The sequence below is a fragment of the Manihot esculenta genome, chromosome 16 (assembly GCF_001659605.2).
Source record: "Manihot esculenta cultivar AM560-2 chromosome 16, M.esculenta_v8, whole genome shotgun sequence".
In the NCBI taxonomy this organism is placed as follows: Eukaryota; Viridiplantae; Streptophyta; class Magnoliopsida; order Malpighiales; family Euphorbiaceae; genus Manihot; species Manihot esculenta.
This window is the reverse complement of record NC_035176.2, coordinates 515,792-539,258: the sequence shown is the minus strand read 5'-3', so window position 1 is coordinate 539,258 and position 23,467 is coordinate 515,792. Positions and strand designations below refer to the sequence as shown.

The 23,467-nt window shown below is 30.9% G+C and overlaps 6 protein-coding genes across 7 annotated transcripts; 2 read left to right on the top strand and 4 right to left on the bottom strand.

Moving 5' to 3' along the window:
- The first annotated feature begins 4,841 nt into the window (after positions 1 to 4,841).
- LOC110603186 lies at positions 4,842 to 6,562 on the top strand. Of its 2 annotated transcripts, none has more exons than XM_021740886.2 (3): positions 4,842 to 5,880; positions 5,963 to 6,007; positions 6,120 to 6,562. In XM_021740886.2, the coding sequence occupies exons 1-3, from the start codon at positions 5,025 to 5,027 to the stop codon at positions 6,239 to 6,241; spliced, it is 1,023 nt and encodes a 340-aa protein (XP_021596578.1). In that variant the 5' UTR covers positions 4,842 to 5,024; the 3' UTR covers positions 6,242 to 6,562. The 2 variants fall into 2 exon arrangements, with proteins under 2 accessions (XP_021596578.1, XP_021596577.1); XM_021740885.2 differs by having other exon boundaries at positions 4,847 to 5,880; positions 6,114 to 6,562.
- A 1,243-nt stretch (positions 6,563 to 7,805) lies between these two features.
- On the bottom strand, positions 7,806 to 9,658 carry LOC110603185 (probable pectate lyase 16). Its single transcript, XM_021740884.2, has 4 exons — positions 8,799 to 9,658; positions 8,615 to 8,718; positions 8,393 to 8,531; positions 7,806 to 8,182 (listed from the first exon to the last, which is right to left on the bottom strand). The coding sequence occupies exons 1-4, from the start codon at positions 9,513 to 9,515 to the stop codon at positions 7,964 to 7,966; spliced, it is 1,179 nt and encodes a 392-aa protein (XP_021596576.1). The 5' UTR covers positions 9,516 to 9,658; the 3' UTR covers positions 7,806 to 7,963.
- A 685-nt stretch (positions 9,659 to 10,343) lies between these two features.
- LOC110603189 (stigma-specific STIG1-like protein 1) lies at positions 10,344 to 11,031 on the bottom strand. Its single transcript, XM_021740890.2, has one exon. The coding sequence runs from the start codon at positions 11,001 to 11,003 to the stop codon at positions 10,533 to 10,535; it is 471 nt and encodes a 156-aa protein (XP_021596582.1). The 5' UTR covers positions 11,004 to 11,031; the 3' UTR covers positions 10,344 to 10,532.
- Positions 11,032 to 13,281: 2,250 nt separating this feature from the next.
- On the bottom strand, positions 13,282 to 14,027 carry LOC110603188 (stigma-specific STIG1-like protein 1). Its single transcript, XM_021740889.2, has one exon. The coding sequence runs from the start codon at positions 14,000 to 14,002 to the stop codon at positions 13,532 to 13,534; it is 471 nt and encodes a 156-aa protein (XP_021596581.1). The 5' UTR covers positions 14,003 to 14,027; the 3' UTR covers positions 13,282 to 13,531.
- Positions 14,028 to 17,041: 3,014 nt separating this feature from the next.
- LOC110603187 (stigma-specific STIG1-like protein 1) lies at positions 17,042 to 17,836 on the bottom strand. The gene has a single exon (XM_021740887.2). The coding sequence runs from the start codon at positions 17,808 to 17,810 to the stop codon at positions 17,337 to 17,339; it is 474 nt and encodes a 157-aa protein (XP_021596579.1). The 5' UTR covers positions 17,811 to 17,836; the 3' UTR covers positions 17,042 to 17,336.
- A 2,767-nt stretch (positions 17,837 to 20,603) lies between these two features.
- On the top strand, positions 20,604 to 23,260 carry LOC110603591 (pyridoxal phosphate homeostasis protein). The gene is made up of 7 exons (XM_021741365.2): positions 20,604 to 20,983; positions 21,072 to 21,138; positions 21,250 to 21,296; positions 21,552 to 21,639; positions 22,469 to 22,602; positions 22,719 to 22,817; positions 22,991 to 23,260. The coding sequence occupies exons 1-7, from the start codon at positions 20,690 to 20,692 to the stop codon at positions 23,060 to 23,062; spliced, it is 801 nt and encodes a 266-aa protein (XP_021597057.1). The 5' UTR covers positions 20,604 to 20,689; the 3' UTR covers positions 23,063 to 23,260.
- Positions 23,261 to 23,467: the final 207 nt, after the last annotated feature.

Below are 23,467 nucleotides of genomic sequence, written 5' to 3'. Positions count from 1 at the left end.
CTCAGACTAAACTTACACACACATACTGTAAATTCTTATTTTCTGGATCTCATAATATCAAATATTATGATTTTAAATACTAATAAAGAAGGGAGAAAATTTTACTTAAATTATAAAATATGAGTCTACTTTTTATTAATGATGGAGTGTGTGTATCAAAAGTATTTAATAATTTACCCTGAACTGGAGTATAAATCTGGGTAATCTTATTTTTCATTATAAACTTAATGGAATAATCCAAAAATTCACTTCTTTTAATTTCAAAAGCATTTTTTCAACATCTAATGACGTTGTTTTGTTGCACTAGACGTTATGATTTTGAAATTTTGATCAGGTTGGAAAAAAAAATAAAGAGAGGTTTTAAAAAATTAAAAAAACTAATGAAAGAAAAAGAAATTAATCCTTAGCTTCCTTTATTTAGCTTGACTAAAATTTTTTTTTTTCTCAAAAGATAGAAAAGCTTGATTAAGATAGCCACGGGTTTTCTTACAACTTTATCAAACTTTAGAAAAGCATATCGCTTTGATTGCGAGAAATGTCGGCCAATTTTTTGAAATTTCATTCCCATCTCTCTCTCTGTTTTTTTTTTTTTTCCTTTACAAAGCAGTAATTAATTTTTCATCCACTGTGATTAACCAACCACGGTTATTGAATTCATTCAACTATTACACATTTTTTAAGTAATTAAAATTTATAAATTTGGGAAAATTAATCATATGTATTCCAATTATTTCTTTTTATTATGTATGTGTTATACCATTGTATTTTATTGATATAGTCTAAGCAGTAATTTATATAATAAATTTGAAATTATAAATTTGTTTCACCCTCGAAACAAAGTCTCAAGCGTTTCAGCATTTCAAATGCTAAATTTCTCATAATCAGCACTTAACAGAATGCCAAAACCTATCAAATTGGCTCCTAAAATCGAAAGCTACTGCTTCAAAACTCTTAGTTTTGTATATTTATTGCTTGTGATTTACGACTAGGTTGAAATTGAAATGTAATAGTATTGGAAAAGTAGATAAAGATGAATGTATATACGCAAACGTGCTTCAATTTTCTTGTTAAATCAAGCACGTACGGATTGGTATAAGAAACATCAGAAAGTGGAAAAATTCTAATTTGCATGGAATTGTCTCATCTAGAAAAACATGGACATGATGTGGTTTCTGTTCAAAACATCATTCGGCGCCCAAGGATTCATGTGAAAAAAGGTCTAAAAGCATGCGCGCAAATGAAAGCTACTACCCATCCACATAGAATTTTCTCCCTTTTTTTCTTAATAAATCAAATTTGTTTTTCATTTATAATTATCTAATTAACCTTTAAATAAATTCAGGTTAATTTGAAATTTTTATTAAAAAAAAAATAAAAATTATATATTTTCATTGGCAGTCAACTGATGCATGCAGCCGGTAATTAATGTGTAGGTTTGTTATTCTATTTCAAATATCAACGACACTACATGTGTTCTTCAACTGTCCAATTAGAAAGGGCTCTTCTGGTCTTCCATTACAGCTATCATTTATATTTCAGAAGAGAAAAAAAAAAAAAAGAATTAAAAGAATCATTATTTTCCTTGTGGGTATCTTCCAATTCTTCTTTCATTTTGGACTTTTATCTGCTTAATTATTATTATTTTTCTTTAAATGCACTTATTATTAATATATAATTTAATATTAATAAATACCATAAAAATTTAATATTTTTCATTATATTAATTATGTTTTTTTAATATACGCTAAAAAATAAAGGGATTCAATTTTATGGGTATTGTAATAATATATTAAAATTAATATACTTATGATGAAATTATTTAAATAAGTAATCAATTATTAAAACTAAAATACTTTGCATATATAAAACACAAAATTTCAATACCCGATTTCATTAAACAATCCAGATTTTCAAAGCAGAGAGAGAAATAAAAATATGAACATTTAACATAAACACAGAATAAAACGACATAGTTTGACTAAGATTTGAGTTGACCATAGAGACTCACCCACGTGGCTTACTTGCGTCTTGTAGAAAGGTTAGGTTTTGACAGCTCCGTCTCGTTGAAATTCCAAACCCAACCCGGTGGCCGCACGCCTTCTGCTAAAGACCTGGTTTGTAGGGCCGGCGAGGACCGGTTCGATTCATATAATATAAATCGGCTCTTAAGATCATCCTATAAATTTAATTTGGTATGATTTCCAAAAACAAATTATACACTTTTCAATTCTTTACCTATACTACACTTAAAAAAATTATTAAACATTTAATTTTAAATATTTACTGATTGTATTTTACTATTAAAAAATTATTAATTCACTAACACAGTCATCTCAATATAATATGAAATAATTAAAAGAAACTTTATATTTTTTAATTATTTACAATTTTACTTTATATTAATTTAATGTTTCTTTTAATGAAAATTGAATATCGAAATAGTAGAATATGATATTTCTCTTATTTATTCATATATACTTACTCAATTAAATTAAATTATTAATAATAATTATTAATTCGTTATTATGCTACTGATGGACATATCATGTAATTATATAATTATATGACATAAATTTTAATCGACTTCAAAATTAAAATTCTAAATCTCACTCTTTAAAATAATCTTAAACCACTTTTGTAACATATTGAATATTGGTTAGGAAGTGAATTAGGATTTATTTTAGAAAATTATTTGGATTGATTGCAACGGATGTCACATGGTTATATAACCATTTTTTTAAAAAAGTTTTTATAATGATAATCCATACTAAAAAATTACAAATAAAATTTTAATCAATTTTTTCCTAGTCCTGTCCCTTAGCTCTATTAAAAAAATAATAACTATTAATTGAATATAACTTTGTCATGTCATCTACGAATAATATCCCTTTTTTAATAGTATAATGTCGTTGTTATATTGAGTTTCCATGGATTGTTTCCATAGTTCAAAGGGAATTTCCCTCAATTTCAAAACCTTTTAAGACCCACAAAACGGAAGATGATATAATCCAAACTAAAAAAAAAGAAATTGCTTGATTAAATTTAATTGGTCATTTAAAGAATAAAAAAAAATTAATTTGTTCAACTGAAAATGAGACAAATTAATGGTTTTGATAAATTTATGCTTGATTTAAACTGGAAAGAAAGGAGGCCATCACTCATTGTCGAGTAAACAGAAAACTTGTTCCTGGTTTTAGTGTGTGTGTTTTGGTGGCATTAGGCATACAACATAAATAGATTTCAATTATTGTGGCCGCCTATATATTTTGATTCTGCATCCAATATCCATGCTGCTTCTTTTACGATCCGCTGACGTTTTGTGAAGTTGAATTCTAATGGAGGCAAACTGGTATGACTTTCTTTATTTGAGTGGTTGGCCATTAATCAAGTGCCTAAATGTTAGTCCTGCTGTTAGGTTTTTGGTTCTCATTTAATAATTAACAAAATAATCGAAATATTTATCAATTAACAAATATTAAAAAATAATATTTTAAAATTAAATTTAACATATGTAAACAAATAAAAATAATTTAAAAAATTACTTTGAATAATATTTATTTAAATAAATATTTTCCTCCCATCTCTATTTCATTATTATCTTTATTCTGATCAGAAATTATATCCAATTAAATGCAATTTCTCCTTTTTGATTTGAAAAGATAGAAAATGACGTCTCACTCTCCCTATCTATAAAATACGTAAAATTATTGCTTAGTTCGGACATTATTTTTCCTTTCATCCATTAATAAATTGCCCATGAAAAATATCACAAGATCGTATTCTTTTAATCGAATCACTCAATAAATATTATTATGAAAATAAATATAATTTTTTTAAATAATTCGATGATAATGTAACATAAAAAATAATTTATAAAATTATATTAAAGAAGTTGGATATTATATTTAATAAAATTTTATTAAATAATATTTATGTATTTTATATTTTTTTTCTTATTCAATAGCACATCTCTAGCGTCGGTCATGCAAAAAGTTAAAAGTTCGGATGAAGAGCCTTCACAGTATTCACAGAAGAAACAAGCCCAATTTCTATGCGACTTTAATAATAATAAAAAAAAACTCGTGCGTGTGGCTATCCTATCTTCCCCTTCAATTAAGCCAATAAAAAACACCCAATGAAATGCCTTTTAGACTTTTTAGAGCATATTGAGAGATGAAGTATGAGAAAGCAATCTCAAATACAAGTTAGCAGAAGCTGTGCATATCAGCTAATAATAATATCTTTCTCTTGTATAAATAAAGTATTAAAACTCCTCCTTTGACCAGGAAGAGAAAGCCTTTTTCCTGTATTTAATGAACTTTGATTGATTGAAAGTAGATGTTATGGGCATAGATTGGTCTAATAACCACATAAGATCCTTTTTCAAACTTGCATTAATAGATTAAGACTTGAGAGTTCACAAGTTGAGATGAGAAAACAGCGACTGCCTTATCAACTTGCGTCCAATTTTCCTCGCAGTTGCCGCAGCCCTAGCTGTGAATCACCATTTGATAAGCAAAAAGCCGATTTCTTTGACCCATCTGGCTTGGCTTCTATGACATTTCTAGATTTGAATTCTCTTGGAACTCAATTCCTCCACAAGGCCCAATAAACCCAGAAAACAAAAGAATCATGTCATCGTTGGGCCTTAGAGGATATCAACCTTTAAAACTTAGGCTCAATAATCTGCATCAATCAGTGGCCCACATTTGTCTGTCCTCCAATTCCAATAGGCTTTGAATAATCCTTATGCTTTTATGGAACTCACATGGAAGTAATCATTGTATTCAATGCCTTGCTCAATATAATCTCGTTTAACCCCCTAAAGAGATGAAGCAAAAGCAACATGAAATCAAAGTGTACCAACAAAAGGTGACAAAGTTAAAAGGGAAAAGAGATAGAGAAACCACAAAGAGAATTCTCCCTCTGCCTCATCATCCCTCTACTTTCTTTATTCCATCTCCTTCACACAGTAAGGAGGAATATAATTGTCCATCAAGAAATTAAGTTCCATAAAATCTCTAATGGGTGATCTCTTAATCTTCTTCAAATGCATATCAGAAAACAAGCCTTTCCCATGTTCTTGTTTTTATCACTTCCTATGTTTTATACATGTTATGCTTAGTCTTCTATTATTTAGCAGTATAACAGCTCAAGCCAGCCATTGCAGAGCTTCCTGTGGCACCATTCTAATAAACTACCCTTTTGGTATTGATGATGGCTGTGGCAGTCCTTATTACAGACACGTACTTGTTTGCTCTGATTCAGGTAACCTTGAGCTTCGAACTCCTTCTGGGAGATACCAAGTACACAGCATCAGCTACTCTGATCCCCATATCATAGTTGTCGATCCATTCATGTGGAATTGTCAAGATGGCAGTCAGTTCAGGGCAACCAGGCCTTTTAGCCTCGATACAAGCACACACTTCACACTCTCCTCTCAAAATGACTATCTCTTCTTCAACTGTAGTGAAGAGAACGTAATCGTTGAGCCCAAGCCTATGTTCTGTGAGCGGTTTCCTGACAAGTGCGACTCCACATGTGATAGTGCAAGTTATCTTTGCAGGAATCTGCCAGGGTGTGCTACTGCATTCGGTGGCAGTTCTTGCTGCTCTTACTTCCCGAAAGCAACCGAGTCTTTGAGGCTTATGCTCGAGTATTGTGCTAGTTACACAAGCATTTACTGGAAAAATGGTGGAAATTCTCCTTATGATAAAGTCCCTGAGTATGGGATTAGGATCGATTTTGACATTCCAGTGACTACCCATTGCCTTGAGTGTCAAGACATGATGAAAGGTGGCGGAACTTGTGGATTTGACACACAGTCACAGAATTTCTTGTGTCTATGTAACGACAGAAATGTCACCACTTATTGTAAAGGTATGTTGAGTATAAGGCTTTCGGAAATGGATTGTTTAAAGCCAATGTAGTCTGTAACCATACTTGTTTCACTTTCTTGCAGATCATGGCACTTCTAGGCAGCACAGCAGGGCAGGAGTCATTGCAGGTTCAATATATACTCGCATTTGTTTCTGGCAAATTGCATATTTTGAATAATCATCGTTTAAATGAAAGCTTTTAAGCTTAATTTTGATGTTGTGTAATTGGGGCAGGGACAGTTACTGGAGTTTCGGCTGCCTGGGCCTTGGGAGTCGGTGCTGGCTTATGGTATTGGAAAAAAGTGAAAGCAAAAGCACCAGTTACAAGTGGGGTTCAAAGCAATGAGAACAGGCTCTTCTGACGAAACCCATCAACTAAAGCAAAGTAGCAAATACTATACTTTTCCTTTTCTTTTCTTTTTTTTCCCCCTTATCCCATTTTTTGAATTGCTTTATTCTCCTTTGCTAGATAATTATGCTTTTTCTTTATGCGTTTACCTCCACACCATGCTTGATTAAAGAGCCAAAGTTTTGGAAAAAAAAAAAAAGAGAGAGAGCCAAAGATTAATTGATGCCATTGGAATGGTAGCTTTTCAGTTTTGGTAGTTTCCACCTTACGCTTGTTTCAGATAATCTATTATGATATTATTAATTCTAAAACAGTTTATTATTTGATATTCTAATATTTAGAAAATAGGATTTATAATGGTTGCGTAAATTTTTTCTTCCGAATAAACTCTTTTTTCTTTTATTCTTTTCTTCTTGCTTGCTAGTGCGTCTAATGGCCTCTTGACTATAGTGACACCCGTCTCTGTCGGGTAGACCCGTCTCTGTCGGGTAGACCCGTCTCTGTCGGACAGTCCCGTAAGTACAGTATCGCGCCTATGTCAGGCGGCTATTTAATTTTTCCCAGTACGCATGCGAGTAGGGCTGCGAAGGGACTGGGCATGCTTGTTCCTCACCACATCCCATCATCGGGCCGGCTTCCTTCTTACAGGGCTTGGGCTCGCGGGCGACCCGGCCTGCCATGCATGCCAGGGCCCAGACCTAAACTGCTGGATAGGCCTATTTAGGGGCGTTTTGAACTTTAGGCCTAATCTGTTTTCGTAGGCTCTGACTCGGCTCAGGCGAGTACAAGGTCCAACAGTTGTTATTATTATACAGATATTTCTGACCACATAAGAAAGATATATATATATATATATATATATATATATATATATATATATATATATATAGGTGCTTTTACCGACCTAAGGCAGCGTGCAGGGTTAGAGATTATCACACTGATATTCAAAGAAAATAAAATATATTACAACTCTCAAGCACAGAGAATTGAAGGAAAAACATGATAGCATTTTACCAATCCCCATCTCTGATTTTTGACGACAAAACAAACAAATTTACACATATTGTCTAGAAATTGAATTCAAAAGCCAAAACTTATAGACAAAGGCCATAAAAATGATTTTATATTTCTAATACGGATCATTTCAACTCATGAACTTAACCTGATTTAGCTAAATTATGAGAGAAATCAAGTTGAATCCCCTTCTAAAAAGTATAATAGGAACTGTGGGCACACGATCGGATAATTGTATCCTGGTTGAATTGTTAATTTCGTAGGATTTTGGTGCTAGAAGCAACGTGGTTGCACGAGCTTATATCTGACTATAATGTCAATTTTCAGCTAGTTTGACATCCTAATCCAAAGCCTTCTCTGATATCTTAAAATACTTTCAAAGTTATTAACCATATTATATAATAATTTGCATTATATATTTGTTAGGAATTAATTATATAGTAAATTAAAGGAACTTATGCAGCAGGAATAAACTTATTAGTATATTAGTATAAATTACAAAGCTCGTTTGAAAGTATTTAATTATAAAAATCTTGTTTGGAAAAAAAAGACAAAATTAAGATAAAAAATAAAACCTGCAGAAATTTGATTGATTGTTCAAGCCGATAGGAAAGCTTTCAATTCATACTCGTTGATTCCATCAAAACAAAGATATTAGGGGAGCTTCTTACTGTGAGGAACCTAATATTGCTCATCACACATAGCTGTTTAATTAATCTTATTAGCAAACTTTTCCAGTAATGCAACTTAAAGGGCCAGCATCAGATGTTAAGGCAGGAACCAAAGATCCTGGAGCAACCGTAAATGATTGGTCTCCAGCATAAGGTGGTGCACAACTTCCATATCCAGATTGAATAAAGTAGGCGCCATTCATAAACACATCTCTGGAAGATCTCCATTTCCAATTCTTCCATCCCCCGGTTACCTCTCTCTTGGTCACCTGCAGTTCACTCGTCAATAAATTTACTTTATTAAATATATATAAAATAAAAAAATAAAAAAAAGTAAAGGCAAATAAAAGTGGATAGATATGAAAGTGGACGTTTTGAAGTTAATCAAAATTTAACGTTTTGAAGATATAATTTCTCTGTCCAGTGGGTGCTTCTGTAGGCTAGGAAAAGAAAAGAATTTTTTTTTTCTTGGCACGTACCTCTTTGGCATAGGCATCATCGGGAGCTATGAAGTAGTTGGCTTCGCTAAAAATGGTAGGATCAGCACTGCCTCCGATTGCATACATTTCCCATTGGTCATACCTATTATTGGCAACATGTGCATAGCCAAACCTGACTCTGCATATATTTACTACACATGAGCAACAAAAAATTTGACATTAAGTTTAATTTATTGGAAATTATAGCCCAAACTTACTTACCTTGGCAATCTTTGGACAAGTCCAGTGCCAAAATGGTTGAAGACCACCGTGACTTTCATAACTTTATCAGCAGTATATTCATCATTGTGTCCCAGAAGCATCACCTGTTAATTAGTAGCCAAATTGGTCAGAGGCCAAAGCCTTCAGAAATCATGCATATACAAGGGACAATCCTTCTCCCTACCTTATCATGCTGAGAAAAATAGTTGTTAGAGATGGTGACAGAAGTTGAAGCATGAATGACATCAATTAGCCCATCAGTGCAGCTAGCTAGAAAGCAATGATCAATCCAAATATTAGAAGATGCAAAAACAGCTATAGCATCTCCATCAGAGCCTTGACGTTCACCAACATGCATCGGAGTGCTCCTAACTAAGCCTTGCTTTCCTGGCTTACAGTCGTGGATGCTAATCCCATGTATAATAACATGGCTAACGCCTTCAATGGTTAAGCATGGTCCATTGGCAATCTCCACTTTAGCCCCTCTCCCATCTATTGTCTTGAAACTGTTCATTATAAGCTCATTTTCTAGTGCAATAACCATATCCTCGTCAAAGATTATCCAAAGAGGTTCTGTTTGGATTGCTCCATATCGGAGTGTGCCTGGTTTAGGATTTATAGGATCATCATCTGGGGTGGTAACTACGTAGATATCCCCATATTTCCCTCCCAATGCAGCTTGGCCAAAACCGACTGCGCAGTCAGCCAAGGCTTGGCGATTGCTTGCCCAGTTGGAGTCCGTGCGCCAGCATGAGTCTATGGTGTTTAAGACACTTTGAGTATTGCTAGGAAGATAACTTGATAAAGGTTGAGCCTCGTAATCATCCGCATTAGCTTGTGAGGTAAAAACAAAGATTGAAACTAGAGAAGCAAGGAATACAGAATGTCGTAGTGAGGCCATGGATTGTGTGGATTGTGATAGAAATGGACAAAGGGGGATCTAGAATATATATAGAAGACAAGAAGGTGGTCCACACGATCCCATAAGACTGGTCGGTTATGGTTGAAGTTCGGTAGGATTTGATCGATGATGGACAAACGTGGTTGCACGAGCTTGATCCGGCTGGTTGACTTGCCACTAACTCTAAAGCCTTAGACTTGAAGCAATATTGATAAAATGTAACTATTGATAATTTGGATCGGCCGAGCAAACACTTGGGCCGTGTTTTAAGTGTAACTCTAAAGCCTTTTTGTGCTGGAGTTTCTTTTTCTCTAACTGATGAGGCTATAGTGATGCTGCAAGTTCTTATCATACTAAATTCTTTGCATGTCCTAGAAGCTGCTTCAGAAAAAAAATAAAGGCAGAAAGGCTTTTGCTTGAATTGAGATAGAGAGAGAAGTATATGTACTCATTTTTTAAATATTTTAATGATTTCTTCATATTAAATAAACTGAATTAAAATTAAAATCAGAATTTTATATATAAATTCTTTTAGAAGTATTAACTAATTAAAATTCATTGATAATTAATATTTTTAAAAAATAAAAATAATTGAGACTATCAAATTTAAAATTTTGACTGCTTGACCGGGTCCATGCCAAGCGAGAAAAAGATTGCATATCATTGTGCAAGTAATAAAACATTTCTGTTCTTTGCAAATTATACGGAAAATGTATAGAAAAAGAATTTCGGTACTTTTTAATTTTTTAAATTAATGCTAAGAAAAATATTTTTTACTATATGTTTTTTGATACTACTGTAATCCATTTCAATCATGCACAAATTGAATGATACAACTTAATTACGATTAATATGAAGTAAATCAAGAATTATATGAGCACACAAAGAATAAAATAAACACTAGCGAAGCCAACCCATCTTATGTTGTTATGGTCATGGTTCGCTCTTATTCTAGCTAATCAATTAATTAATTAATCTATGATTATCTAATCCAATGAAAGAAATGAGTTCATTCCTCTACGCATAACTGCACATCCCATAAACACATGCACTTCCTTTCTTGCACTTGTTGTTGCAACCTCCACAGTGCTTCTTGTTGGACATTGGGTTTACGCACACCCCTTTGCAGCAAATCTCTGGATACTTGCATTTCTTCCCACATTTGCCGCAGTTAAGCTTGTCTGTCATCACATTCACACATTTCTTCTTGCAGCAGTCTGGCCCTGGGCTGCCCTTCGCTCTGCAAACCCTAGGGTATTTGTCACACGTCATTTTCTCTGCTCTTGTTTTCTGGGCAAGAAACCGCATTGTTTCTCTCAAAGAAGAAGTTGTTTCTTGGTTCTCCTGCCAAGGGATATCAGAGTTTTCCTCCGCTGCATCATCGTTATCGTCCATGAATGATTCTTCTTCAGAGGGGGTGGTGGGGAGAGCAATGGCAGCAGAAGCAACAAGCATGGACAATAAAAAGAATAGTTTGAGAGACCTCATGTTTGTGAGTGTGAGAATCGAAGGAAAGAAGAAAGGTTGGGGATGGAGAAGAAGGGAAAGCAATGAAGAGTATTTATAGAGCAGAAATGGAGAAGATGATATAGCTTGGTAAACAAGTTTGAAATGGCTGGCAGGCAATTGCATGGCTTAAGAATAAAATATCTTAGCTTACTACGAGTGGAGTGGTCTAATTCAACGGCCTTATGAAATTCAAGTAAACCAAAGTTAGGCTTTCGGAGAAATATAGAAAGCTGAAAATTAGGCAAAGTTCGAGAGATATACGCTAGAAATTATGGGTAATATTACATGCATGTATCTAAAGAAATTATTCAGTATTCTCAAAAGAAAAAAAATTTTATATATATATACATATAATTTTTTTTTATAATTATATTGGAGGGATTTGCATTTTGTAAATTATACAATTTTTTAAATGTGAATAACAGTATAATTTTCTTGTGCTCGTGATTTAGCGGTTGATTAACGATCTTTTGATAGTCATCATTTCAATTTCGTACATATTCATATTATAAAGAAAACAAGAGTAAAAGAGATATTTTAAAAACCGTTGCACTTTCTCATTTGATGAATTCCGTTAATTTTTTTATTGACCCTTTATATATAACAATAATATCGCGTTCAAAAAATAATAATAATAATAATATTAAATATAATTAATAAATTTTAACTAATTAGTATTGAAGTTGTTTTCATCATATCTTAAATTTAAATTTCATTTGAAATCGATTATATAAAAAATCAAATATAAAATTAGTTTCCTTCATCCACACTCTTAATTTTATATATAATAGATATTATTTTCATATTATAATTTTAATTATTTTTATCGCCAATTAAATTAATTACCTCCGACACAAATTTCCTTATTCATGATATAGTTGCCTTTGTTTTATTAGAGTTGCTTTAGTCTTGAGGCCTAGCCCTTTCTGTATGTTTTTTCAATACATGTAATAAAGGAGCCTTGCATGCAGCTTTCAGTCTCTCTGTAGTTGAACTTGAAGTTTGCAAGCTATTATAGGGCTTGGACAGGTGACACCATGGATGGTCTTTCCCTTCTCTCTCACCTTGCCCTGTCTGACTTGCCGGCTCGTCCGGTACTGACCTAAGTATCGGTTCTTCAATGAAGCCTTGACGGCTTTCTTCTCCAGTCTTGAAGGTTGAGTTCTCCCTTTTGTTGTTCGATGGCCCGATGAGGCTTTCTATACGAGTTGTTTCCCCCGCCTCGGCCGTTGCAAAGAGACAATAGTAGCTGTCGGTAGAGTTCCTAATTTGGGTCTTATCCGAATCTCTCTATGGTTCCAGTTTATTGGACTTAAAGATCCAATGTATTTGGCTCTGGAGTGGGTTTAAAGTTTGCAACTTATTTTCTCGTACTTGAATCTCACGTGGGAAGCATAAAAAAAATAAAGAATATAAATAATTAGAATATAATATCAAATTGATTATTCATTTTAATGTACTAAAGAGTTCGGTCATTAATATAAAATTATATAAAATAAATCAATTATTAATATCTTGATACTCTCCAAATTTAATTATAGTATCAAAACTAATTTGGATTGAAATTTAGCTATCCATCCATCAAATGCTCACCGCGTGGCTACATTTAAAAGGGTTGTATTGAGAATTTCAAAAGCATCCCACATCAAAAAAAATAAATATAAGTGATTAAATTGTAATATCAAAAGCAATTCAATTATTTTTTATAATAAAATTTTATTTGTAATAAAAAATAAAAAGCAAATATAATTATACTTGATATACATGTGTGAATAATAAATGGAGGAAAGTTTTTCAAAAAGAATCACGAGAGGCTATAAGATTCTATGTTTAATTGATAAATCATACGGTACTTTAGGAGTATCATATCATGTGATGATGTTACTAATTTAATGTTAAATGAGTCAATGAAAAAATAAATATTAAATCCATTCTCTTTCATAATTGATAAATTTTATTTTATTTTATTTTATCTTTCTCCAATTCATGTTTGACATTAAGACTTCAAATTTTAAAAATGACTTCAACATTAAAGAAGTATGTAGGGGTTATTTATTAATATAGTATGTATTAAAATAAGTACTTTTAAGTAAAGCAAAAAAGTTATATATATATAATGAGATTAATAACCTTCCCCATAATTTAAAAACATCATTGTAAATTAAAAATCATACATAACTAAGACCTGTCTAATTTTCAAGTGAAAGAATGAAAATAGCAGTAAGAAAGTGAAAGAAGAGGGTGCATGAGTTCAATTTTTACTGTGCTTTGATATTGGAATCCATTTCAAACATGCATAAATGATGCAACTTACATGACATATGATATACTTCACTTATTACAAGAATAAATAACACGTATGTATGTATCATAAGGAATAAATAAACCCTAGCGAAGCCAACTCATCTTATAATTATGGTGATGGTTCGCTCTTATTCCAGCTGATTATAATTACACATTTAATTTATGATCATCTAATCCAACGAAAGAAATGGGTTGATTTCTTTTTATGCATAGCTGCACATCCCATAAACACATTGACTCCCTTGCTTGCACTTGTTGTTGCAGCCTCCACAGTGCTTCTTGTTGGACATTGGGTTTACACATACCCCTTTGCAGCAAATCTCTGGATACTTGCATTTCTTCCCACACTTGCCGCAGTTAAGCTTATCTGTCTTCACATTCACACATTTCTTCTTGCAGCAGTCTGGCCCTGGGCTGCCCTTCGCTCTACAAACCCTAGGGTATTTGTCACACGTCATTTGCACTCCTCTTGTTTCCTGGGCAAGATACCGCTTTGTTCCTCTCAAAGAAGAAGTTGTTTCTTGGTTCTCCTGCAAAGGGATGTCAGAGTTTTCCTCTGCAGCGTCATCGTTATCGTCCATGAATGATTCTTCTTCAGAGGGGGTGGTGGGGAGAGCAATGGCAGCAGAAGCTACAAGCAGGGACAATAAAAGGAATAACTTGAGAGACCTCATGTTTGTGAGTGAGAGAATCGAAGGAAAGAAGAAGGGTTGGGAATGCAGAAGAAGGGAAAGCAATAGAGAGTATTTATAGAGCAGAGATGAAGAAGATGATAAAGCTTGGTAAACAAGTTTGAAATGGAAGGCAGGTAGGCAATTGCATGGCTTATGAATAAAATATCTTAGCTTATTATGAGTGGAGTGGTCTAATTCAATGGCCTTACGAAATTCAAGTAAACAAAAGTTGGGCTTTCTGAGAAATATATAAAGCTGAGAATTAGAAATATGTAGAAATTATGGGTAATATTAAGAATTTATGATCTTGTGATTCAGCGGTTGACTAACGACCTATTGCTGGTCATCATCTAGCAACTATATATGGTTTTCAATTTTGTACGTATTCATATTGTAAAGAAAACGAAGAGTGTAAAAGAGCTATTTTAAAAACCGTTATAGAAGCACTTTCTAATTTGACTTTCATTAATTAGTATTCTTTTTGTTTTCGCTTTATACGGTAATAATATTTTCAAAAATAAAAAAAAAATCACAAATTTCTTTAAGACTTTTTTTTTAAATAGTATTCCTTATCTTAACATGGTTCTCCCAGCTTTAAGACTTTCAATTTCGTACAGATTTATATTATTATAAAAAACACGGCAAGTAAGATTAAAGGATATTTTAAAAACCGTTATAGCAGCACTTTCTCATTTGACTTTCGTTAATTATTTTTTTATTGACTAACAATAATGCAAATATAATTAATTGGTATTGAAGTTGTCTTTAATATAATAAGATCCTTAAATTTAAATTCTATTTGAAATCAATTATATAAAAAAATCAAATATAAAATCAGTTTTCTTCATCCAAACTCTTAATTTTATATTATGAGTATTTCTTGTATAAAATGATTTTTTTTTTTTTATCACGGCAAGAAAGTTGTGATTTACCAAACGGATGAAAATCCATTAGTAATTTTAACGAATTTACTAACGAATTTGAAAATTTATTGATAAATCTTAATATAAAAAATTTTGTATAAAAATTTACCAACGGATTTCAAATCCGTTGGTAATATGTTAGTATTACTAACGAATTTCAAAATCCGTTGATAACTTATAAACATATAAAATAATTAACATTGAAAATTACTAACGGATTATTGACAGATGAAAATCCGTTAGTAATTTTAACGGATTTATTAATGAATTTGAAAATCCGTTGGTAAATCGTAATGTAAAAAATTTTATGTAAAAATTTACGAACGGATTTCAAATCCGTTAGTAATTTTAGGAGGGAAAAAATCTGGTTTTTTTTTTTAAATTTACTAATGGATTTGAATCTGTTGGTAAATCCGTTAGAATTACTAATGAATTTTAAATCCGTTGATAAATCCGTTAGTATTACTAACTGATTTCAAAATCTATTAGTAATTTTTGGAGGGAAAAAACCCACTGTTTTTAAAAAAAAATTTATTAACGGATTTGAATCCGTTATTAAATCCGTTAGTAATATGCTTTTATAAATATAATACCACCTTTTATCCTTTATCATTCATTCATTCATTTTATCATTTTTACTTCTTTCATTTTCTTTCCCTTTCTCTCATTTTCTTTCATTTTCTATTACTTTCTTTCATTTCACTTTCTTATCTCATTTTTTTTCTTTTCATTTTTTTTTCTATTATTTTGCTTTCATCTCTTATCATTTTTTATCTCATTCTCTTCCCTCTTCGATTATTTTCTTTATTTTCCTCCATAATTTTCCTTTCACTTTCTCCATTTTCTTTCCATTATTTTCTTTCCTTTCTTCTCCTCTCATATTATTTTTTTTCTATCATTTTCTTTTTCTATTATTTTATTCTCTAATCATTTCCTCTTTTTTTTTCATTTTTCTATCATCTTTTTACTCTACTCTCATTCTTCCTTCTTTTTCATAATTTTTATTTTTCTATAATTTTTTTTTCTCTTTTCTCTTTCTTTTTTTTTATTATTTTCTCTCATCTACTTTTCTCTTATTTCTACTTTTTATATATTTCTAATAAATATTGGACATAAATTACAAGTTTAGTGACAATAATAATATAATTTTAAATCTTATTGAAGTAATAAAAAATAATATTAATAATAAAATTTATTATTTAATTAAAATAATAATTATTTTAAAAATATTTAAATATTTAATAGATTTACTAACGGATTTACCAACGTTAGTAAATCCTTCAAAGCCGTTGGTAAAAATTTACCAACGAGTTTTTTAATAACGGATCGTAATCCGTTAGTAATCCGTTGGTAATTCATTTACCAACGGATTTTTATAGGATTACCAACGGAAAAATCCATTGATAATCCTGAAATTTTTTGCAGTGTATGGAGCTTTACAATACTTTAAGTCGAGAGAGAAAATATTTTCTCTATATATATTTAACTAATTAATATTATTTCTAAACAATTTATTGATCTTATTTGCACATAAAAATCTTAATTATTTTATATGAGCTTTTTTTTATATGTTGAGCTTATTGCCAATTAAATTAATTACCTCTGAACACTCACACAAATTTCCCTATTTATGATATAATTGCTTTTTTTTTTAATTGTTTTTTTCAGTACATGTAATAAAGGAGTCAAGAATTTAATTTTAATTCAAGTATTCACCTATTGGAGTTGTAAGCTTGTTGTTGTTGGACTTTCAAAGTGGAACCATCACGAATTTAGACTAAATATTAATGATTAATTGATTGTACAGTGATCCGTTTGGTTTAAAATAAATATTAAATTAGTTATTAAATATAAAAAATAAAAAAAATATAAATATAACGGGTGATTATCGATCACTGAACGTTATGGAGAATAGTTTTTTAATATTTATTAATTAGTTTAATCATAAACACTATTATAAAATTATAATTATTAAAAAATAAATAATAAAAATTAATATTTTAATTTAATCTAAATACAAAATATATTTGAATTATGGAGTGGGGTTAAAGTTTGTAACTTATTTTCCTGTATTTGGACTTGTCCCTAATTTCATAATAAAAGATAAAACAAGAAATTGGCAAGAGGAGAAGCGTGCATGATAAAAGTTTTTCAAAAAGAAAATACCAGTAGCTTCACCACAAGCTATTAGATTATATGTTTAACCCATAAATCATGTGGTGCTCTAAGATAAAACAAGAATAAATAACACGTATGTATCATAAAGAATAAATAAACCCTAGCGAAGCCAACCCATCTTATGGTTATGGTGATGGTTCGCTCTTATTCCAGTTGATCAAATAATTAATTGACTATTATTACACATTTAATTTTATGATTTCTAATCCAATGAAAGAAATGGGTTGATTTCTTTATGCATAGCTGCACATCCCATAAACACATTTACTCCCTTGCTTGCACTTGTTGTTGCAGCCTCCACAGTGCTTCTTGTTGGACATTGGGTTTACACATACCCCTTTGCAGCAAATCTCTGGATACTTGCATTTCTTCCCACACTTGCCGCAGTTAAGCTTATCTGTCATCACATTCACACATTTCTTCTTGCAGCAGTCTGGCCCTGGGCTGCCCTTCGCTCTGCAAACCCTAGGGTATTTGTCACACGTCATTTGCACTCCTCTTGTTTTCTGGGCAAGAAACCGCTTTGTTCCTCTCAAAAAAGAAGAAGTTGTTTCTTGGTTCTCCTGCCAAGGTATATCAGAGTTTTCCTCCACAACACCATCGTTATCGTCCATCAATGATTCTCCTTCAGAGGGTGTGGTGGAGAGAGCAATGGCAGCAGAAGCTACGAGCAGGGACAATAAAAGGAATAACTTGAGGGACCTCATTTTTGTGAGTGTTAGAATTGAAGGAAAGAAGAATGGTTGGGAATGGAGAATCAGGGAAAGCAATGGAGAGTATTTATAGAGCAGAGATGAAGAAGATGATACAACTTGGTAGACAAGTTTGAAATGGAAGGCAGGCAGCTGGCAGACAATTGCATGGCTTATGAATAAAATATCTTAGCTTACTATGAGTGGAGTGGTCCAATTCAACGGCCTTATGAAATTCAAGTAAACAAAAGTTAGGCTTTCAGAGAAATATTGTAACGCTGAAAATTAGGCAAAGTTTGGGAGAAATATGTAGAAATTACGGATATTATTACATGCATAAACTTTATTAATAGATATTAACTCATTGATATTGAAATTATTTTTAAATTAATTGAGTAGTCTCTGAATTCAAATCTCATTTAAAATAATTTTTTTTAAAAAAATAATCTCAAAAAATATTATATATACATAAAGGAATTTGCATTTTGTATAGAAATTATACAATTTTTTTTTTTTTTGTGTGCATAATGGTATAATTTTGTTATGCTCTTGTGATTAGCAGTTGATGATCTTTTGATGGTCATCACCTAGCAACGTTGTTTTTCAATTTTGTACAGATTCATATTACAAAGAAGACGAAATGTGTAAAACAGATATTTTAAAAATCGTTATTGAAGCACTTTCTCATTTGACTTTCATTAATTAATAATTTCAAATATAAAAAAAAAATCACAAATTTCTTCATCCTTACTTTTTAATATATCTATATTATATATATATTGAAAAAATAAAATTTATTAATTTTAAAAATAATAAAGTCCATTAGTTTTAAAAGTAATTTAATAATAAAATATATAAGTAGAGAATATATTTTAAAAAAATATAAAATTTATTATTTTAATTATATCAACTATATTATTTTAATTTTTTCAATATATTAAAAAGAATATTGAGTTCAATAATATATTTAATTTATCCATAATTATAAAAGTACCAAATTTAAATTTGAATTAAAATAAAATTGACAGAAATGCATTTTATACTTTTAAATAACTAAAATATAAAAATGAATCTTACAGGATAAATATACATTGGATTTACTCGATAATTTTCCTAAAATACTATTCCCAAAACTTTGTTATATCTTTGAAAATGAAAATTGGTTTTCTTCGAAAAAAATAACTCATAGAAAAATATTTTTTAACGATATAATTTATTTTTTATTATTTAATTTTAATTTAAAAAATATAATTTATTAATAAATTAACATATATAAATGAAAATTGATTTTTTATTTTTAAAAAAGTTATTTTTTTAAAATAATTTTTTTATATTAATTAAATTCTTTTATGTTCTAAATACCAAAACATTTTTAAAATATTTTTTTAGAAATTATTTTTTATTAAACAAATGGAATCTAAGTAACCGAACGAAAAATATTAAATTTATAAAAAAAAATTTATTATTAATTTTATTTTAAAAAATTTTAAATTTAGTCTTTTGATATTATTGCATTTTTATCCTTGTGTAATCTATTAAATTTATAAAAAAATTATTATTAATTTTATTTTAAAAATTTTACTATTTAATATTTGAATATTATTGTTATTAATAAATTAATCTTGATAATTTATTAAAACGTTTTTATCTTTACGTTCTTATTTTTTCTCTCTATAAATAAAAAATAATTTTTTTCATTCTCTGTTATAAATATATAAAAAATGAGAGAGAAAATTTTTAAAATTTAATTTAACCTCAAAAAAATATCATTATTTAAACTTTGTATAATATTATTATTAATAAGTCAGTCTCTATATTTTCAAAAATCTATTAAAATATATCTTCTCTCTATCAATAAAATAATCCTTCATCCTTCTCCCGAAACAAGAAGAAAAAAAAAAGAGCTAAATAAGAAGAAAAATTAAAAGAATTGAAGAAATTTAATCTTTCGTTATAGAGAGATTTACTATTTAGTTTCTAAATATTATTATTATTAATAAGTTAGTCTCTATATTTTCAGAACTTATTTTTTTTTCATTAATAAAATAGACTTTTCATCTCTTTTTTCATTAAAATTAAATAAAAAATGATAATTTTTTTTTTCATTCAAACTCAATTTTTTCATCTCTTCTTCTCATTCGAACTCATTTTTTTTTTCTTCTTCGATATCAACAACTCAATTCGTAAAATCTAATCTTCTTCTTTTTTAATAACTTAATTTTTTCTTTTTTTTTTCTCAATAATTTAATTTTCAAAATTTAATTTTTTTTATAAATATGAATACGATAAAAAAAAGAAGAATTGAAAAAAAAAAGAAATAATTTAGTTTTTTAAAATATTTTTATTTATAAAAATAGATAAAATTAGATGAAAAAATTATTTTATTGATGGAGGGATGAATAGAAAAAAAAAAAAGAAAAATAAGCAGCAAAGAAGGAGATAATTTAAATTTTTGAAATATTTTTAATAATAAAAATAAATATAGTGTATTTTATTGATGGAAAAAAATTATGATTTTAATAAGTTTTTAAAAATAAGAAAATTAATTTATTAATAATAATAATATTTAAAAAATAAATAATAAATTTTTTTAATAGTAAAAATAGTAGAAAGTAAATGAAATGATTAGGAGAAAAAAATTAATAAATTTTAAAAAATATAAAAATTAACTTAATAATAATAATATCTAAATAGTGAATCTCTGTATTTATTTTCTATGGAGTCCGACGTTTCAATTTATCAAATTAGCTACTGGCCCTCGCTAATTAGCACCGACGGTAAAAGTAAATCGGGGGAGCGACTTCCTAAAACGCAACGTATCATGCGACCTACTCCTCGAGGCCACCGACCTGGGAAGAGTGATTGAGTGAACCGATATTTTCGAAGCTAAGAGAATGAACAATCTGGAAGACCAAGCCAAGATAGATAACGCAACAGCACAACAGGTGGCGCAATCTGACATGGCAGCAGCATCCGCCGCGATGGACGGCGTGGCAGCAGCGGCTCTCCGCTCCGTGCTACAGCGTGTCCAGCAGGCAGCGGAGCGGGCTGGGCGCGGCTCCCAGCATATCCGAGTAGTAGCCGTGAGTAAGACCAAACCGGTGTCTGTCATCCGTCAAGTCTACGACGCTGGTCACCGGTGTTTCGGCGAAAACTACGTCCAAGAAATCGTTGAAAAAGCTCCTCAGGTTTCCTATTCTCTTTGATTATATATCACTCTATTAAATTAATCGATTAAGCCACAGCTTTGCAACAATATTGGATTCTCAATTGCAGCTTCCGGAGGACATAGAGTGGCATTTCATTGGGAATTTACAGAGCAATAAAGCGAAACCTCTACTTGGTATGCTCATCCTCTCGATTGATTTTGAATTTCTGGTTGTTACAGTTTTAACGAGTTTAATAATGAGAGAAGATGGCATATGATTTTTTTTTTTTTTTTTTATTTGTGCAGCTGGTGTACCAAACCTTGCAATGGTAGAAAGTGTAGATGATGAGAAGGTAAAGTATTTTTACCATAAAGGCATTATTTTGATAAATTTCAAGATGAGTTGGTTTTGGTTGCTTACTCTCTGAAAGAATTATCTGAGATAATTCACAATGTATACACAAAGAATTTGCCATTATTTACATTTAATGTTGCTATATCAATCAGAAGTGCTTCTATCTTGTATCGAAAATACATATTGAGCATCTTTGCAAGAGTATTAGTTGGTATTTTTCTTTATGAATTTACCAAGTTTTATTTCTTTGCAGATTGCCAATCATCTTAATCGAGCGGTTGGAAATTTGGGCAGGAAACGTTTGAAGGTCTTAATCCAAGTGAATACCAGTGGTGAAGAATGTGAGAAACTCAAGTCTTGTTAGCTGTAAACTCCTTTAACTGTTACATCCTCAATGATTGCCTTAATCAATTATGGTACCATGTTATTACTAAAGTGTAACTGAATGTTAGTTTCAGAGAATCTGCCTTTGTGGAGTCTTATGTAGTGAAGGAATGTGGAACTTGCCTGAATGAGTTTAACTGGATTTTGAGATTATAGTAACATTTATATTTAGGATACATTTTTGTATAACATCAACCAATATATAAATGGTTTGAACTTGAGTTCAGTGATTACTTGTAATATTTTACACTTGTTGATTTTATCTATGAGAGCCTAGCTTTACTAATTGCTGGCTATCAATCAGGGGAAAAAGTTACGTTGATTTTGTAACAGAAGAGTCAGTTGATATGTTTCATCTGGTTGGTTTACATTGCTTGTTAAGTTACACAGGACATTTCCTTAGGTTATGCACTTGATTAAAGATTTCAATATCTCAAATTCTGTTTTGGACTTTGCTTCTAGAATCATTGATTTACTATTTGGAGAGTTGTCTTTTTCCATGGAACTAGCATTTGTTCACAATGCATATTGTCTATCAATAACTTGGCACTGGCAGTTCCATATTTTCTCAGAATTAAAACCCGTACCTGCCAAACAATCTCGTCATTTTATTTGTACTAGTCAGGGTTTGGAGCAGACTCTCACCCTATTTACCAAAAAGTTTGAGCTTTTTCTTTGGGAGATTTCTTTTGATCTACCAATCTTGTATTTAGTAGACAATCCCGGTTAGGTGGTCATTGATTTGGTGGCTTCAGCTATTGTTTGATCTGTGTCATTTTGCCGCAGCAAAATCTGGAGTTGAACCTTCAGCGTGTGTTGAACTTGCAAAACATGTGAATCAGAACTGCCCCAACCTTGAGTTTTGTGGCCTAATGACAATAGGAATGCTTGACTATTCATCAACCCCAGAAAACTTCAAGGTGCTAACTTGGCATTTTTCTTTCGATTTTATCCTTAACATCCTTTATTCCATTTTCATTCCTCTGGCATTCTTTGTGCATAAGCTCTATGATACTGGACTGTATGATTTCTCCAGACATTAACAAATTGCAGAAGTGAGGTTTGCAAAGCACTTGGTATACCAGAAGAACAATGTGAACTCTCAATGGGCATGTCTAATGACTTTGAGCAAGCTGTAAGTAGTTCTGCCTTATCCAATATTAAGCAGAACTTTCCTAATATGCATATTAAGTTCATCTGTCTTTGCATTTTTGAGCAAGCTATGGATAATTGGATATTGTGGCACCATGATATATAATGGTACGTTGTTAGGAGATAATGCAACTAATAAGTGAGCTTGTTTAACAGATTGAAATGGGAAGTACGAATGTGAGGATTGGATCTACTATATTTGGGCCTAGAGAATACCAGAAGAAATAGAACAAGGCTGTCTTTTGCTTGCTTCATTCACAGGGAAGATCCTGGGTATTATCAATCTGTATTTCTGGGAAACATCTACCCTGCATTGTTGATCTGTAATGTCCAGAACTGTTTTAGAAGGAAAATTGAAGAGCAAAATAATAACTCCCTTTACTTGAATGTTCAATATATCATTATCATACATGAAATGTTCTTGAATTCAGTGTGTTGGTGCATTAGTGGGCTTATCTGAAATCAAGGCACACTCTGAAGTAGTCTATGGTTGTTCACTTAAAATGCTGGTCTATTGATGCAGAGGATTTGTGGATGTTTCGAAGGACGTGAAATATGATTGCCATTTTATGGGCACTAATGATTATAGGCTTGTGGAGGAGAGTTATTGAACTGTTTGCCTTTAAAACTCAA

What these genes read in the sequence shown, in the direction of transcription:
- LOC110603189 (XM_021740890.2), bottom strand. Translation starts at nt 11,003, where the DNA reads ATGAGGTCTCTCAAACTATTCTTTTTATTGTCCATGCTTGTTGCTTCT.
- LOC110603591 (XM_021741365.2), top strand. Translation starts at nt 20,690, where the DNA reads ATGAACAATCTGGAAGACCAAGCCAAGATAGATAACGCAACAGCACAA. An exon ending in AAAGTGTAGATGATGAGAAG is followed by an intron (nt 21,297 to 21,551) that starts GTAAAGTATTTT and finishes ATTTCTTTGCAG; the next exon opens with ATTGCCAATCATCTTAATCG. An exon ending in CTAATGACTTTGAGCAAGCT is followed by an intron (nt 22,818 to 22,990) that starts GTAAGTAGTTCT and finishes CTTGTTTAACAG; the next exon opens with ATTGAAATGGGAAGTACGAA.
- LOC110603186 (XM_021740885.2), top strand. Translation starts at nt 5,025, where the DNA reads ATGGGTGATCTCTTAATCTTCTTCAAATGCATATCAGAAAACAAGCCT. An exon ending in TGTCACCACTTATTGTAAAG is followed by an intron (nt 5,881 to 5,962) that starts GTATGTTGAGTA and finishes ACTTTCTTGCAG; the next exon opens with ATCATGGCACTTCTAGGCAG. An exon ending in CAGGGCAGGAGTCATTGCAG is followed by an intron (nt 6,008 to 6,113) that starts GTTCAATATATA and finishes TAATTGGGGCAG; the next exon opens with GGACAGTTACTGGAGTTTCG.
- LOC110603187 (XM_021740887.2), bottom strand. Translation starts at nt 17,810, where the DNA reads ATGAGGTCCCTCAAGTTATTCCTTTTATTGTCCCTGCTCGTAGCTTCT.
- LOC110603185 (XM_021740884.2), bottom strand. Translation starts at nt 9,515, where the DNA reads ATGGCCTCACTACGACATTCTGTATTCCTTGCTTCTCTAGTTTCAATC. An exon ending in ATTTTTCTCAGCATGATAAG is followed by an intron (nt 8,719 to 8,798) that starts GTAGGGAGAAGG and finishes ACTAATTAACAG; the next exon opens with GTGATGCTTCTGGGACACAA. An exon ending in CTTGTCCAAAGATTGCCAAG is followed by an intron (nt 8,532 to 8,614) that starts GTAAGTAAGTTT and finishes AAATATATGCAG; the next exon opens with AGTCAGGTTTGGCTATGCAC.
- LOC110603188 (XM_021740889.2), bottom strand. Translation starts at nt 14,002, where the DNA reads ATGAGGTCTCTCAAGTTATTCCTTTTATTGTCCCTGCTTGTAGCTTCT.